This window comes from Chroicocephalus ridibundus, chromosome 2, assembly GCF_963924245.1.
Source record: "Chroicocephalus ridibundus chromosome 2, bChrRid1.1, whole genome shotgun sequence".
In the NCBI taxonomy this organism is placed as follows: domain Eukaryota; kingdom Metazoa; phylum Chordata; class Aves; order Charadriiformes; family Laridae; genus Chroicocephalus; species Chroicocephalus ridibundus.
The window spans coordinates 22,601,795-22,615,260 of record NC_086285.1 but is presented as its reverse complement, the minus strand read 5'-3'; the positions used below and the strand labels follow the sequence as shown (position 1 = coordinate 22,615,260).

General features: G+C 36.6%; 1 protein-coding gene across 7 annotated transcripts in view; it reads left to right on the top strand.

Moving 5' to 3' along the window:
- The window catches only part of SLC39A12 (solute carrier family 39 member 12), a 36,968-nt gene that overhangs the window by 13,046 nt on the left and 10,456 nt on the right, over positions 1-13,466 (top strand). For 6 of the 7 annotated variants that reach the window (XM_063324708.1, XM_063324707.1, XM_063324710.1 and 3 more), the window contains 4 exons: positions 2,843-3,014; positions 5,566-5,738; positions 7,000-7,152; positions 10,749-10,812. In XM_063324708.1, the coding sequence (XP_063180778.1) occupies positions 2,843-3,014; positions 5,566-5,738; positions 7,000-7,152; positions 10,749-10,812 (562 nt within the window). Of the gene's footprint in view, positions 1-2,842; positions 3,015-5,565; positions 5,739-6,999; positions 7,153-8,347; positions 8,459-10,748; positions 10,813-13,466 lie in introns of all 7 variants that reach the window. The other variant, XM_063324713.1, reaches the window with a different exon arrangement.

Here is a 13,466-nt window from a genome sequence, read left to right as displayed (position 1 = left end):
TAGACAGGAATTATATTTGGAGACATTATCACAGAAAAAAAGGTTTTCTTTTTAAGTCATCATTGTCTCTACTGATTTAAAAAATGCATATAAAATAAGTTAGTAGTAGATGATCTAATAAGAGAAATAATATTAGGTTCCTTAAACTATGTCACAATATTTGTGTATTCATTTATTATTACTCATTAAAGAAACATGGATTTTGGAAACAAAAATCATCCATCCATCCATCCATCCATCCATCCATCCATCCATCCATCCATCCAGTTTTTCATATGAGAATATGCAAATTTGATTTACTTGTTTCTTCAGTATCGTCCCCTGGGGGTACACACATAGTTGCTTTACTGATGGAGACTTAGTACTCTGCCTCCCTGTGTTAAAAACTTAAAAGGCCAGGGCTTGCAACTGGAAAAGATGCAGGTCCTCGTGCCTCAAGACTTTCAAGAACATTTTATTAAATAAGTACTAAGAATTCTTTTTTTATGTGTGGGTGGACGGTTTATTTTCCACATGAGATCTTGCTATTTCTTTTACAATTCCTCATAATAAAATCACATTAGAATTTAGGTTCGTATTAATCCCAGACCTCATCTTGTCTATCCTACTTCTCAAAACAGGACCAACATGAAATTCAGATCAAGTTTCACAGGGCCATGTCCAATTGAATTCTGAATGTCTCCAAAGATGGAGATTCCACAATCTTTCTAGGAAACCTGTGCCAGTGCTTTATTGATCTCATTTTGATAGGTCTTTTTATTATAACAAATTGGATTTTTTCCTGGTGCAACTAATACCTGTTGCCTCTCATCCTTTTGCTGTACACCTCTGAGAGGATGCTGGCTTTATTTTCCCTATCACCCCCATTAGATAGTTGAAGACTGAAGATACCCCCCAACCCTTCTCTTCTCCAAACTGTATAAACCCAGATCCCTCAGCCTCTGCTTGCACATCATGTACTGCAGTTCCCCAGCCATCTTGGTGGCCCTCCATTGGACTTCCCCCAATTTGCCAAAGTCTTTCTTGTACTGCTGGTTATTAAACTGGTCATAGTCCAGATGTCCTGAATGAAGGATGATATTTTTTTTCCATTACCCGTTGGCTACACTCTTGCTAATGCAGCCCAGTATGCAGTTAGCCTTCGTTGCCACAAGGGCACACTGGTGACTCATGTTCAAGTAGTCTGTCAGGACCCCAAGGGCCTTTTCTGTAAAGCTGCCTTCCAGACAGTTTTTCCCAGCCTTTATTGATGCATGGGGTTATTCTGTTTCAAGCACAAAAAATTTGTTTTTGCTGATCTTCGTGAAGGTCTTTGTCAGCCCATTTCTTTGGCTTGTCAAGATCCCTCTGAATAGCAATGAGGCCCATCCACGTATTGACTACTTGTTCCATTTGCATTTCATCTCTGAATGTGGTATGGTGCACTCTGTTCCATCACTCAGGTCATTGATGAAGGCATTACATAATATCAGCCCCAGTACTGACCAGTGAAGAATGCTGCTCATTACCAGATACCACTTGTTGGTGTTCCCTACTTTTACAGTCAAAGTCACCGTCAAAGTCACCGTCTAGAACAGTCAGAGTGAAGTCTTTTTTAATATGTGTGTTCCTGAATTGTCTTCACGCTCTCCTGCTTGGAGGCAGAACAGACTAGATCCAGGTGGCAAGATCACCTCTTGTCCTGAAGACCTGAATGTGGTATTCAGAATGAATGTATCAGTACTCAATTCATTCCATTTCTGAGTGAGCTAGAAGACATGTTTTACTTCACTAGTAGATGAGCAAAGGCAGGAAGACATTGTTTTTTAATTGGGTTATTTAAAAGTAATAATAATTACCACTTTTTATTTAAATAGTAGTTTTCTTTCAAAAGAAACTTAAGCTTCAGTAATTAGAAAATAGTATTTAGGAATATTATTGCTTGATTCTCAGCTGCAGACTGCTTTAAATGACAGAAACAAATATCTATCTTTGAATTCAATTGAATCACAACTAATAAGATGGGATTAAGAAATGAAGTTTATTCCTTTAAGTAAAATAGCATATTTTAGCATATTTGATCTGGACTACTTCTTTTTAAAATTTCTTACTGGAATTGACACTAGAACTATTCAAATGCTAACTGCGCATGTTTTTACTAGAAGTTTTATCCTGGAGATGGAAAACCAAGTCTCCACGAAAATTTTTCAAAATATAAATGTTCACAAGAAAAGTTCTTTTTTTTTTTTTGACAGAGATGTTTCTAACAAGAGGAAAAAGTAGTTGAAATTCTTAAGTACCTCTAATAAAGCAATTCTTAAGTAATCTTTAAAGCAAATCTAGACTATGTAACTCCTAGTGTGCTTACCTTAAAGTGGTGTGCCATTGTTAAAAGACGTAAAATAACAACTTAGTTCCATATCTATTAAAGATACAAACATGCAGCACAAGGACAAATTTCAGTACTGTCTTAACACAGGCAGTGTATTACATGAAGAATATTATTTGTGTTAGCATTTAAATATTCTTATTAGCACATATAATAATAAAATATTTAGAGATATTATTGTGTCAGATCCTCATGATACTAACAGACTTCAGTAGAAATTGTGCTACTTCATACCAAAGTTTCTGGTCTTTCTGAAATATATCAAAGTATCGAGTTTTAATGGGGGGTGGGGGTGGGCTGGGGTGAAGCATTAGAAGTAGTTGAATTCATTTAACCAGAAAAGATTATATGGAAAACAAGTTTTTTTTTCTAGTTTGTATAACCCTGTGTTATTCTAAGATTCCATATTTAACCTCAGCATTAAATGCAGGTCTACACAACATATTCAGTAACTGTGTATACTTTTCTGCGTAGGTTTGTTTCTCTGCCAATGAACTTGTGAAGATATTTTTAAAAAATAGTTCTTCCTCTATTTCTAAAGACCACTTCAAGCAAATCAGTCCAGCTATCATTCAGCAACTCTTAAGTTGTTCGTGTCAGCTTCCTGACTCCAAGCAGACAAAGCTTCCACCAACAACTTTGGAAAGTGAGTTATGTTTTATGTGAATTGTGAAAATTCAGGTGAAGGGGTGCAGGGACTTAACTTCTGGAGACATTTCACTTATTAATAACCTTAAACCAAAACATGATGAGATTTCTGCACACTGTAATTTATGCTCTCTATAATTTCATTGCATACATGTCAGACAATAGTACTATACAGAGAAGTGACAGGTCCTTTTAAGTGTTGCTGGGCAGCAATAACCTATTTTGTGAAATTTCCACCAGGTTTATTCTAGAATCATTACATTGTCTCATATTTAGCCTCAAGGTTGTGTTAGCTGGCATTTCATACCATGATGTGGCAAATGCTTGATATAGAGAAGTTCTCTGTGAATGTTGCTGGTTTTTATATTGTGATATTTTATGGAAGAGAAGCTTTGGGGATACTGTTGTGGGAAGAAAAACAACCAGAAAACCAGTCACATGGGCAGCAGGACTTGTGTGATAGAGCTGGAACAAGAACTGAGAGTGTAATCAGATTGTTTCCAGTTGCAGTCGTAGCCCTCACATGCCACTGCTTCCAGGGATTTCTGCCCCTTCCATTCTGATGATTCAACTTCTCCTGTAACCAGTCCCTAGTCCACCCTGTCAAAAAAAAATCTGAATCCGATTTGACCTAAGGGCTTCTTAATGTGGTTCCTGGTTTTGTTTTTTCTTTATATCAGCAATATCTGGGAAGTGGTTGCAAACCTAGGTTTGCTAGTGTATTACAGGGGGCATTAATTTCTGACAGGAGAAATGAGCAAAAAGTAATGGGCATCTAACCATAATCACCTGCATCTAGAGCAGCACTTCTAGGCTACCAATGAATGCTTTCAGTACCTTTATCCTAATATCTACATGGCCAGCTCTAGATCTAGATGACTACATCCGGTAGGAGCTAGTAAGCTTTACCATTCTGCTGGCCAACAATCCATATGGAATAGCACTTTCCATCTCTAAATTCTATCTGTACTTTAAGATACACAAATTAAGCAGCTTGTGGGAATGAGCTGAACTATCGTTCCATGGTATGCAGATTAATTGAACTATGACTGTGAATTAAAAAACATGTTAAATAAGGACATGGAAGGACAGTCATGGATATCCCAAGACTGGTTATAGCAGAAAGAAATAAACAGAATAGGAAGAATCATTACAGCTCCCCAGAAGGCAGCAGTCCTTCTTTTTTATGTCTCTTGTTACCTGAACGTCTCGCAGTCTTTACTGCCTTTATCTTTTCTATGCTACAGGGATATGCCCATTTTTCAGACGGGGAATCAAGGGACAAAGAAAGAAAGGAACTTGCACAGGTCATATATAAGGTTCATGACAAATTCACAGTTTGAGTGAGTCTCTCAAGTCAAAGTTCATCAGCCCAATCGCTGACATTTTAGTGATATCATAAAGGTGACAGATCTGTGTAGATGAGCAAAGCTGAACTACTCAAACACAAAATAGAATTAATAAGAGACCTTGCTGCGGCCCTTTCCCTGTGCTTTTTGGCAAAGGAAGGTTTCCATGACCACAGGCACACTTCTGCTGGCTCGAGACAGACGAATTACTTCAGGTTTGACCTATGTGTGACCTAGTGACCTGAGCATAGGCTCATTAATTTTATTCTCAGTTCTATTTTACTGACAGGCTGTGCTGTTTTGGCTAAATCACCAAGGCCTGACCTTCCATAAGGATCTACTGTACCCTTGTATTTGGATGTGCAGTCTGTGAAATTTACTGTCTGATTTTATGAGGTGCTGAGCGCTTGCAGTGCTATTAAAGTGTGGAACATTAAGTGACACTTTTGAATATTTTGGCATTAGTTCCTTTATGTCTGTTTCTCATCAGTGTTTTACCTCCACTATAAGACTTTCTTATGGATTAATCAGGATTCATGTTGTGCAAAAGGTTGGGAATGTGAGCAGTGTGTAACTCTGAAGAACTGTAAGAGTAACCTTCCAAAAATCCCAGTAACCTGGGAAAAATAGGTTGGTGGTCCTGATGTAGTAACTAAAGGAATGTATGTCCACAGCACATTTGTAAACATAATTTGGACTAAAAAGTTTATGCTTAGAACCTAAATGAGATGCTTACATTCACTTGAGGCTTTAGGCCTTGGTTTGTTTACTGAATATGATTTGGTTGATAATGTGCTCTTGGCTGTAAAGATACACAGGTGTGGCATGTGAGGATGTAGCTTAAATCTCTTAATAGAGGAAAGAAGTGCAGACGGACGTTCACTGTGCTGCTCTGAGTTTCTCTAATCTGCACAGTTACAGTCTATATAGCACTATAAGGCCTGAAATTTGGAGGCATTAGACTGTATTACCTGTAAAGCCAGAAAAAATGAATGTGTTTTAGGCTTCCAATTCTGTCATCTGTATCATACATGACTAGAAAAATCTATCTGGCACAATGAAGCACTTCTTTGTGTGCTTGTACACAAAGGTAGCAAAACATAGCCTCAAAACCAAATACAAATCAAATACTAAAACACAAACACAAATACTGAATGATTAAAGGTGCCCTTGTTTTGTTTCATTTGTTTTTCCCTACAGAATATGGTTACAGCACTGTTGCTGTTTTACTTATTACTATTGGATCTATGTTTGGTACAACCCTCATTTTATTTAACTCCTGTCGAGAAATCTATACACTCATTTTACAGCTGTTTGTCGGTTTGGCTGTTGGGACCCTTTCTGGAGATGCATTGCTACACCTCATTCCTCAGGTAGGTAATACACACTTTTGTGTTTTTAAAAAGTTCACACACACACGTGTGCACACACACACACAGAGAAAAGTCTCATTTAAAGCTGGCTAATGCTCATGTGTTTAAAAGTAAAGCTTTCCATGAAATTTGGGAAGCAGCTACCCAGCATTGCAATTACAGTTGCGCTTTGTAGTTCACATACAGATTCCAAGTAGCAAGAAGCAAAAATCAAGAAATGATTAATTCAGAGAAAATAAGGTTCCTATTTTCACAAAAACTTTTCAGAAAACCCACAAGTCCTGTGCAAGCCACGTTTCTAGATGTGTATGAAACTCATGAGGCAGATTTGGTAATGCTTTTTAGGAGAAATTGTTCAAAGGTTGTATGAGGCATTCACAGTCCCCTTCACACGTTGTTACAGAAAACCAGGGGCTATCAGCCCAATTTATCCTGCTGCCTCGAACTGTAATAAAATAAGTGCTGTGATTTTTTCCTAAATTAATAAAATAAATTTTAAGAGTAGGATATCGTGTATAACAGAAACAATTTTCCATTGTGTATTCCTTTGTTTTTGACTGAGTCTCCTCTGGTATGACACAACTGTTATGAAAAGACTTCAACTGGTCATTGAAAAATAGCTTCACACCACTTGAGATTCTGGTCAAAATGTTCTTCATACTCAGTACATCATCTCTGGAGGCAGAACTGGGAGAGTGGTTTAAGGAAGGCAATTCTCAGTGAATGTCAGACAAATGCGTTTCTTTAAGAAACACTTTTTGAGTGTGAAAGTGTTCTCCTTCACCAGTTTTAAGTGACGTATCCAGTAGCCTTTAAAGTGTCCACTTTCAGAGCAAAGGAGGGCTACCATGCTAGGCCACTGGGGAAAAATGGAAACACACCCACCAGCAGAAAGCTTTATGGATTATTTTCAATATGAAGTTTACATCTGAAGATGATGCAAGTAACTTTTTAAACTTTAAAGACTGATACACTCCAAACAAAATATACTAAATATTTATATAGAGGGCATTTTCCTAAAACTGTCTTGAAAAATATTGTTCCTTTCAACACCAAGAGTTGATGAATTGTAGCAGAGGCTCCTATTAATTCATTTCATCCATCTACTATTCAGCTGATTAGTTCGAATCACGATTTAAATTTGAAAGAGATGGCAAAAGAAAATGTTGAGAATAAATGGAATTAGCAATATGGATAACTAGCAAAAATCAAAATATTGCCATTGTAAGGTTTTTTTTTTCTTTATTTCTTTTTTTTTTAGACTCTTGGTTTACATAAGCATGAAGCACAAGAGGTAGAACATTTCTATGATGGGAAAGAATATATTTGGAAACTTTTGGGAATAATTGGAGGAATTCATGGTTTTTTTCTGATTGAAAAGTGTTTCTTTCTTTTGGTAACACCACGTGACCAGGTAAAGCTTTGTACAGTTTATCCTTTAAAAAATCTCCTTTCTTTTGAGATTTTTCAGTGTACAAAATGTTAAAATGATTGTAGAGAATAATTATCATTTGTATGAGTTAAATGAAGCATTAAAAACAGCTTTCCAAAGTGCTCCTACCAGATTGACCTTCAATTTCTATTTTGCTTTGGTCTATGGATTTTGTATACTTCATGAAAGTGCTCCATATATTTATAAATCAAGAAGGAAACAGTTAATTGAAGGTGTTCTGTAAGCATACTTTCTTGACTAACACTGGAGCAAGTGAAGAGTATCCATATGAAATAGTAATGACAGTTGTTTACTCAAGGCTCTGTTTGAAGAGAAGGAAGTCATAGATGTAAGCACAAGATATTTTCAAGAATGATATCTTACAATTTCCAAACAATTTTTGACCCCTTTCCCAATGGATTTGAAAATCTAATATGTATGTTGTGGTCAGTAGAACCCAATCTTAAATTAATAACGTCTCCTTGCTCACTGCTTATCTTAATTTTATTACTTTATTTCAGTGTGGCTGGTGCCTAAAAATATGATTATGCACAAGGATACCATGTAACACAAAGCGTGATGGCTCATTAAGTTTCTCAGCATGGAAGGCTATCTTAAGAAGGCTAAGCCTTTGCTTGTTCTATTTTACAGACAGTGTTTAATGACTGTCCTGATTTAGATACGCAGCAATGAGTCCCTATTCCCACTGTCTTTGAGTCAGCCATAAGAATATCATGTGAAATTAACAGAATGAGAATATTTTAATGATGGTGATATTTTGTTTGTTTGGTAAAAAATAGTCCTTTATGTTACTTATTCGGAGAGGAGGGTTTAGCATCATCCCACAAATCTTTAAACATGCTCTGCAGAGAACTAAATGAACTCTAAAAGTTAATTGTTATATCCATCTCAGCCGCAAATTTTAATCTTCAGTTTTAAAACAAAACAAATTTCATTAAACCATTACGGTTGACACTGATTTATCTGATTCAGTTTTCATGTTTTTTTTAATCAAATAAGCATTAGGAAATGTTGATCCTAGCCAACAATCTTTTTCAATAGGTTTTGTTTTGAAAAAAAATATTTCCTATATATGCTAAAATTTCACAAAAGGCTGAGAAAGACTGCACCTGTTTTCATTGGGTTTCAGAACTAATTGCAAAGCATCTTCATTCAGCAGGGCCTTTCTTTAGTTAATGGGCACTGGGGACATTCCCATGATCTTCCAGTGGAATCTGAATTAAATGAACATTCAGGCAGAGGCAAATCTACTTCAACCATACAGTTGGTAGGTTACCAATATGACATACTTCCCTGATTTTATATCCTTCTTTCTCTGTTCCTCAAAAAATGAACCAAAATTAATATAGTAAATCAGTATTATTTTTCAATCTTTATTGTTTTGTCCTTTATTACATGACATGATTGTCAGGAATCTCTAGATTTTGAAGTTTATAATGAGCTATAACAGAGATTTCAAACACAAATTTTTACAATAACTTTTCTGAAGGGTGTATTAGATTGATATGACAGTACACTTCCTGTACTACCTTTTGTTGATAAAATTCTTGAAGATTTTCCTCCTCCCTTGTTTTTAAAAAATTATCATATGTAAGGGCAGACTCTCCCATGGGAAAAACTTCAGGATCTTCTGCAGTGAGAGTTAAGTGCATAATTAGTGAACAGATGAAATCTTGGACTATTCTTGGGCATTATTCCGCAGATTCAAAGAGTAACATAAACAAGCTGGAGATCGGGGAATGGTGCTTACCCATAAGAAGTTACATAATTTTCTGGTCTGTGTAGAGTATCCAGACAGATATTTGTTTGCAAACTAAATTGACTCATACCTTTTAATCTTTTCTCTCTTTCCAACAAATCTCTTCAGTTTGTATGTAGTACCTAGATACATATGTTCCTGGTTATTTAAATCAGAATCTCCAGAGATCTACAATGTGAACTCCATTTTACTAAAGCAGTTGTGATGGGCAAGAGCCTCACGAGCCACTGCTAATCTCTCAAACACAGTTGGGAAACTCTCAATGGAATGCAGAGCAAACAGACAAGTGAAGAATGTTTACTAATTTGTGAGCCACGTCATCATTTCCTGTTTATGATAATGAATGAGCTCGTCTTTCCTCTCAGATGCAAGATTCCCTTAAAGTTATGTATAGATCACATGAACTAGCCTGGCTTAGCTAGTTTGTGCAGGCACGGCCAATTTTTCAGAGTCATGTGAGTAATAGTAAGACAAACACTGGTTGACTAAGAAAAGCTTATAAATCCTTCAGGTCAGTGATTAGTCTTGCAGTTTTGACTTAGAGTTCAAAGAAGTGGCATGTGAATAAATATTATAAGAGAAGTGGAACAATTACTGGAATTCATATGACTGGCTGCAATCATGGGAATTAAAGACTTTTATTTTTCCTTTAAAATGTAGAATTTTAAAACCAAATCCTTTCCCTTCCCTTCTCATGCCTCTACAGCACATATCCCACATCACAACCAAGCTAATACCAGCCAAGAAACATATCCTGTTTTGCAGCCACTACACATGTCTGCTATAGTGTTTGGAGTGGTGGCTGTTGTCCCTAACAAAGCACTCTTTCGCGCTGCTGTTGACTCTTCACTGGCTACCATAATAGCTTTAATATCTTTTTTTTTTTTTTTTTGGCCAAAAAAGAGAAAATATAGAGATTATAAATTCAGTTTTTCTAGTTTCAAACAAGCTTTTTTTTTTTGGCTTGTCTCACCCTTACACAAATTTCTAATAATTTCTCTAGTCGGAAAGAAAAGCCCCGGGGAGGTAGGAGGAGAGATTCCTCGTGTTCTCCCTTCTCTCCCCACAGTTGCAGTTTCTGTTAATTAAACATTAGGGCTGATGCATCAAATTAACTCTCTAGGATAAGGACAGGGATACTGTCTCTTTCTTCACTTGAAATAAGGGTAAATTTCACTCATTGCAGTGGAGCGATGCCGGATGCCAAGACAAAGCCCTAACTAAAGGCCAAGAGATGAGGCACTGGAGGCTGTACTACCCTAAAGAAAAAAACACTATATTTTGAAAGGGTGTGAAACCTGCCTAGGATCATCTTTTTTAGTCTTGTGTTTTCACAGAGTAACTGTGAAGAACATGAACTCCAAAAAGACTCTGGTGTCTACCCATTTCTCCTTGGAAATCCTATAGACACCTTATCCAGCAGGAAACTACAGTGATCTGGTCATGACAAAAAGAAAAGATACAATTTGAATGGCAATGTCCTTTTTAGCTCTGCACTTGGCTCAGATTTTTGTGTATTCAAGCAGAAACATTATTTTCTTGGGTTACAAAAGTGCTTATAAATGTCTGTCTTCCTACCTGAATTAGACTGTAGCCTTTTCTGGGCAAGGGAGATTTATTTTTTTATGTGTTTCCAATCACACTGCCAGTACCCAATAAATGATTCTAATGATATCTATGCAAATAACAGCAACTATCTTTAATAAAAAATCTTGAACTTATTTGATATTTTCCTGTGTTTATAGCAGCAGCTGGAAGAGCCCCTTAACACTGATCCATTATCTTTGCTTTTAACTAGAGAAGCCCAGAAGATTCTGAGTCTGCTGAAGTTCCTCCAGAGAGTAAGGCGATCAGCAAAAAAAGTTAGTATCAATAAAAAGACTAGACAAGCAACAGGAAAAGCCTTGAGACCTAAGATGGAACTGAAAGTCTAAAGCTGGCTTAGCTCTGTGTTTGCTATGTGCTGCCTCACCACAACTGATGATGCTTGGCTACATAATTAAATATCTTCTTGAAAACCTTTTCAGCTGCCAGCCCTGTAATTGTGAAGTTCATTAATCTTATACTGTCCATGCTTTAGTGTTTGTTTACTCACTGTTGCAAACCGTTTTTCTAAAGCCTTTGCTTAAAGGGAAACATTCAAAATTTAATACAAAACAGATTTTTATAATTGTAAACTTTGCTTGGGCTTTTACTTCTGAAGGTAGTGAAACGTTTGGTTTTTTGGCTCACTCTACTAATACAATTCTGCTTCCTTCTTCTCTTACGCGGTAAAGCAATAGCCTCCTCAAACCAGTAATGATTTGTTACATGTATGGAATTATGGGCTCGTGATGGCTCTCAGTTTTAGGATAATCTGTTTTCTTCAGAGCGCTTCAAAGTAATTCTTATCTTCCCTGTATTGTTGCTGCTTACTCAAAAAAAAAAAATAATGGGAAAATACAGCATAAACCAAACTCTGCCTTTGACTGTACTTGTGTGACCTTGGTGAATTTAGTAGAGTTGTAGTCATTCAGCTGAGGGAATAGCATTTTAATTGAAATCAATTTATTTACTATAGTTGACTCCCCTTTATTTTGTGATCTTGGGTCAACAGTTTCATTTATTTCAAAATGTCATTATCTTCTTCAAGGTTTCTAATATTCTTCTCTGTTCTTGCGGACTTCGTTTCCATTTCCGAGGCATTTGAAATCTGGATTTCCGTTTCTTCAGTCTCACCTATCCAGCAGTACACAATCCAGTGCCAGTTTTAGTGTGACTATTAGTCCATCTCTCTCTAGATGTTTCCATTCTGTTCAATCATCACTACCTGCTAAGCACAAACCAATTTCTAGTGATATCAATGTTATTTGTTCCATGTGACTAATTTTGGTCTATAACTAAAGTTGGTCTAGATTCTCAGTACAATTTTTCGTTTGGTTCCATTTTTCCCTCATAGCTCATGTTTTACCTCTATATTAGAAATCAATAAGTGAAACCATAGTAGGGAAGGGAGAATGTTTTGTTTCAGGGTTTTTTAGAGAATACATATTTTCAAAAGTTTATGTTGTTACAGTTCTTACAAATAGCTAAATGCATAAACATACCTGGGTACCTTGGTACTGAACTAAACTTTTAGGTGTTTTTTCCCCAAATGGAATGGAATCTGCAACTCTAAGAGAGAAGGCTGACATCTCCAGAAATGCCAGACTTCACTGTAAACACATGTCAAGTAGGACTGCGAGAGAAGTCAGTCACCTTAGATAGCCAGTGACTAGTTCATAAAGCAAGAAGCTACTGGAAGAAAAAGATGTATGATTTCTCACTGGCCCTCTTCTCATTTATCCACACTTGCTATATCAATATCTGAAAAGATCAAACAGTTTGTATTTGGTATACTCAGTGAGACGTTACGTTAACTATAAATTTTTTTGCTGTACGAGTAATGAAAACATTGGAAAAAAGATCTAGGTATGGATAAATGTTTGCTTTAAACTCTTATTCAAAGCTAAAAACCCATAATCGATGGTGGGAGTCCTGCACCCCTTAGCTTTATGACAATTATGGAATAGAATTTGTTATGAGTTCTGATCCCCTATTTAAGCAGAGAAAACTATCAAAAATAAATGCAGGATTGTTTAAGAAGAAGAGGCTTTGTAGAAATAGTTAGGGTAAAAAGTTAATAGTGTTGCAGCAATGCAGTGAGACGATTGCTAGTAACAAAGTTGCTTTAAAGTAGGCTGAAAGTAAGATAAACATTCAGATTTGTTTATATATGCATCTTCTTAGCTTTCAGTCAAGCAAGTTCACAAAGCTTACATTTGCAATTGCTCCACAATGTTAACCTCATCCCTATGTTATACTATAGACAACACGCTAGAGTGAGTTCCAGTAATTACGGTACGTCTTCTTCAACAATCAGATACTTGAATAAAACAGACTAATAATATCTCAGGGCAGGCCATGATTTTGTCCTGGACAGTGCTTATTACAAATCGCAAACTTAATGTAGTGCAGCAATCTATTATTTCTATGTAACTCATGCTCTGCACTATTGATTGTAAACTGCCCATACTGTTTAGAAAGAACTGCGCAAACTGGGGACATCCACGTCTGGCTCTGTAAATTGGCAGGAAAATCTAACACGCCTGCCAATTTTTCTGAACCCGCAGAGCTCCCAGGCAACTAGGGAGGATTTTCTGAATACAGTTGTTAGGCTTTTATGTGCTGTGTGTGTTTTTTATAATAGTCTGAAGACTTCAGTTCTAGCCAGTTTCTGTAAGAAAAACATCTCCCCCATCACTATAAAATGGCCATATCTGAAGAAACATTACTGAAGTGAAACCTCGTAATAACTGTATTCAGACAGTTCTGGGCAGCTCCATGTTAGCTCCTTAGACTGTCGTAAAGTACGTCTGTGTGGGACTGACAAAAGTCAAGAAAATACATGATGTTTAGGTCCCAGATCACAACCCTGCTTCTTCAGGCATAAAAGTAACCCTTTGCAAAGTGTTCTGTCCATGCTGTGTGGAGGAAA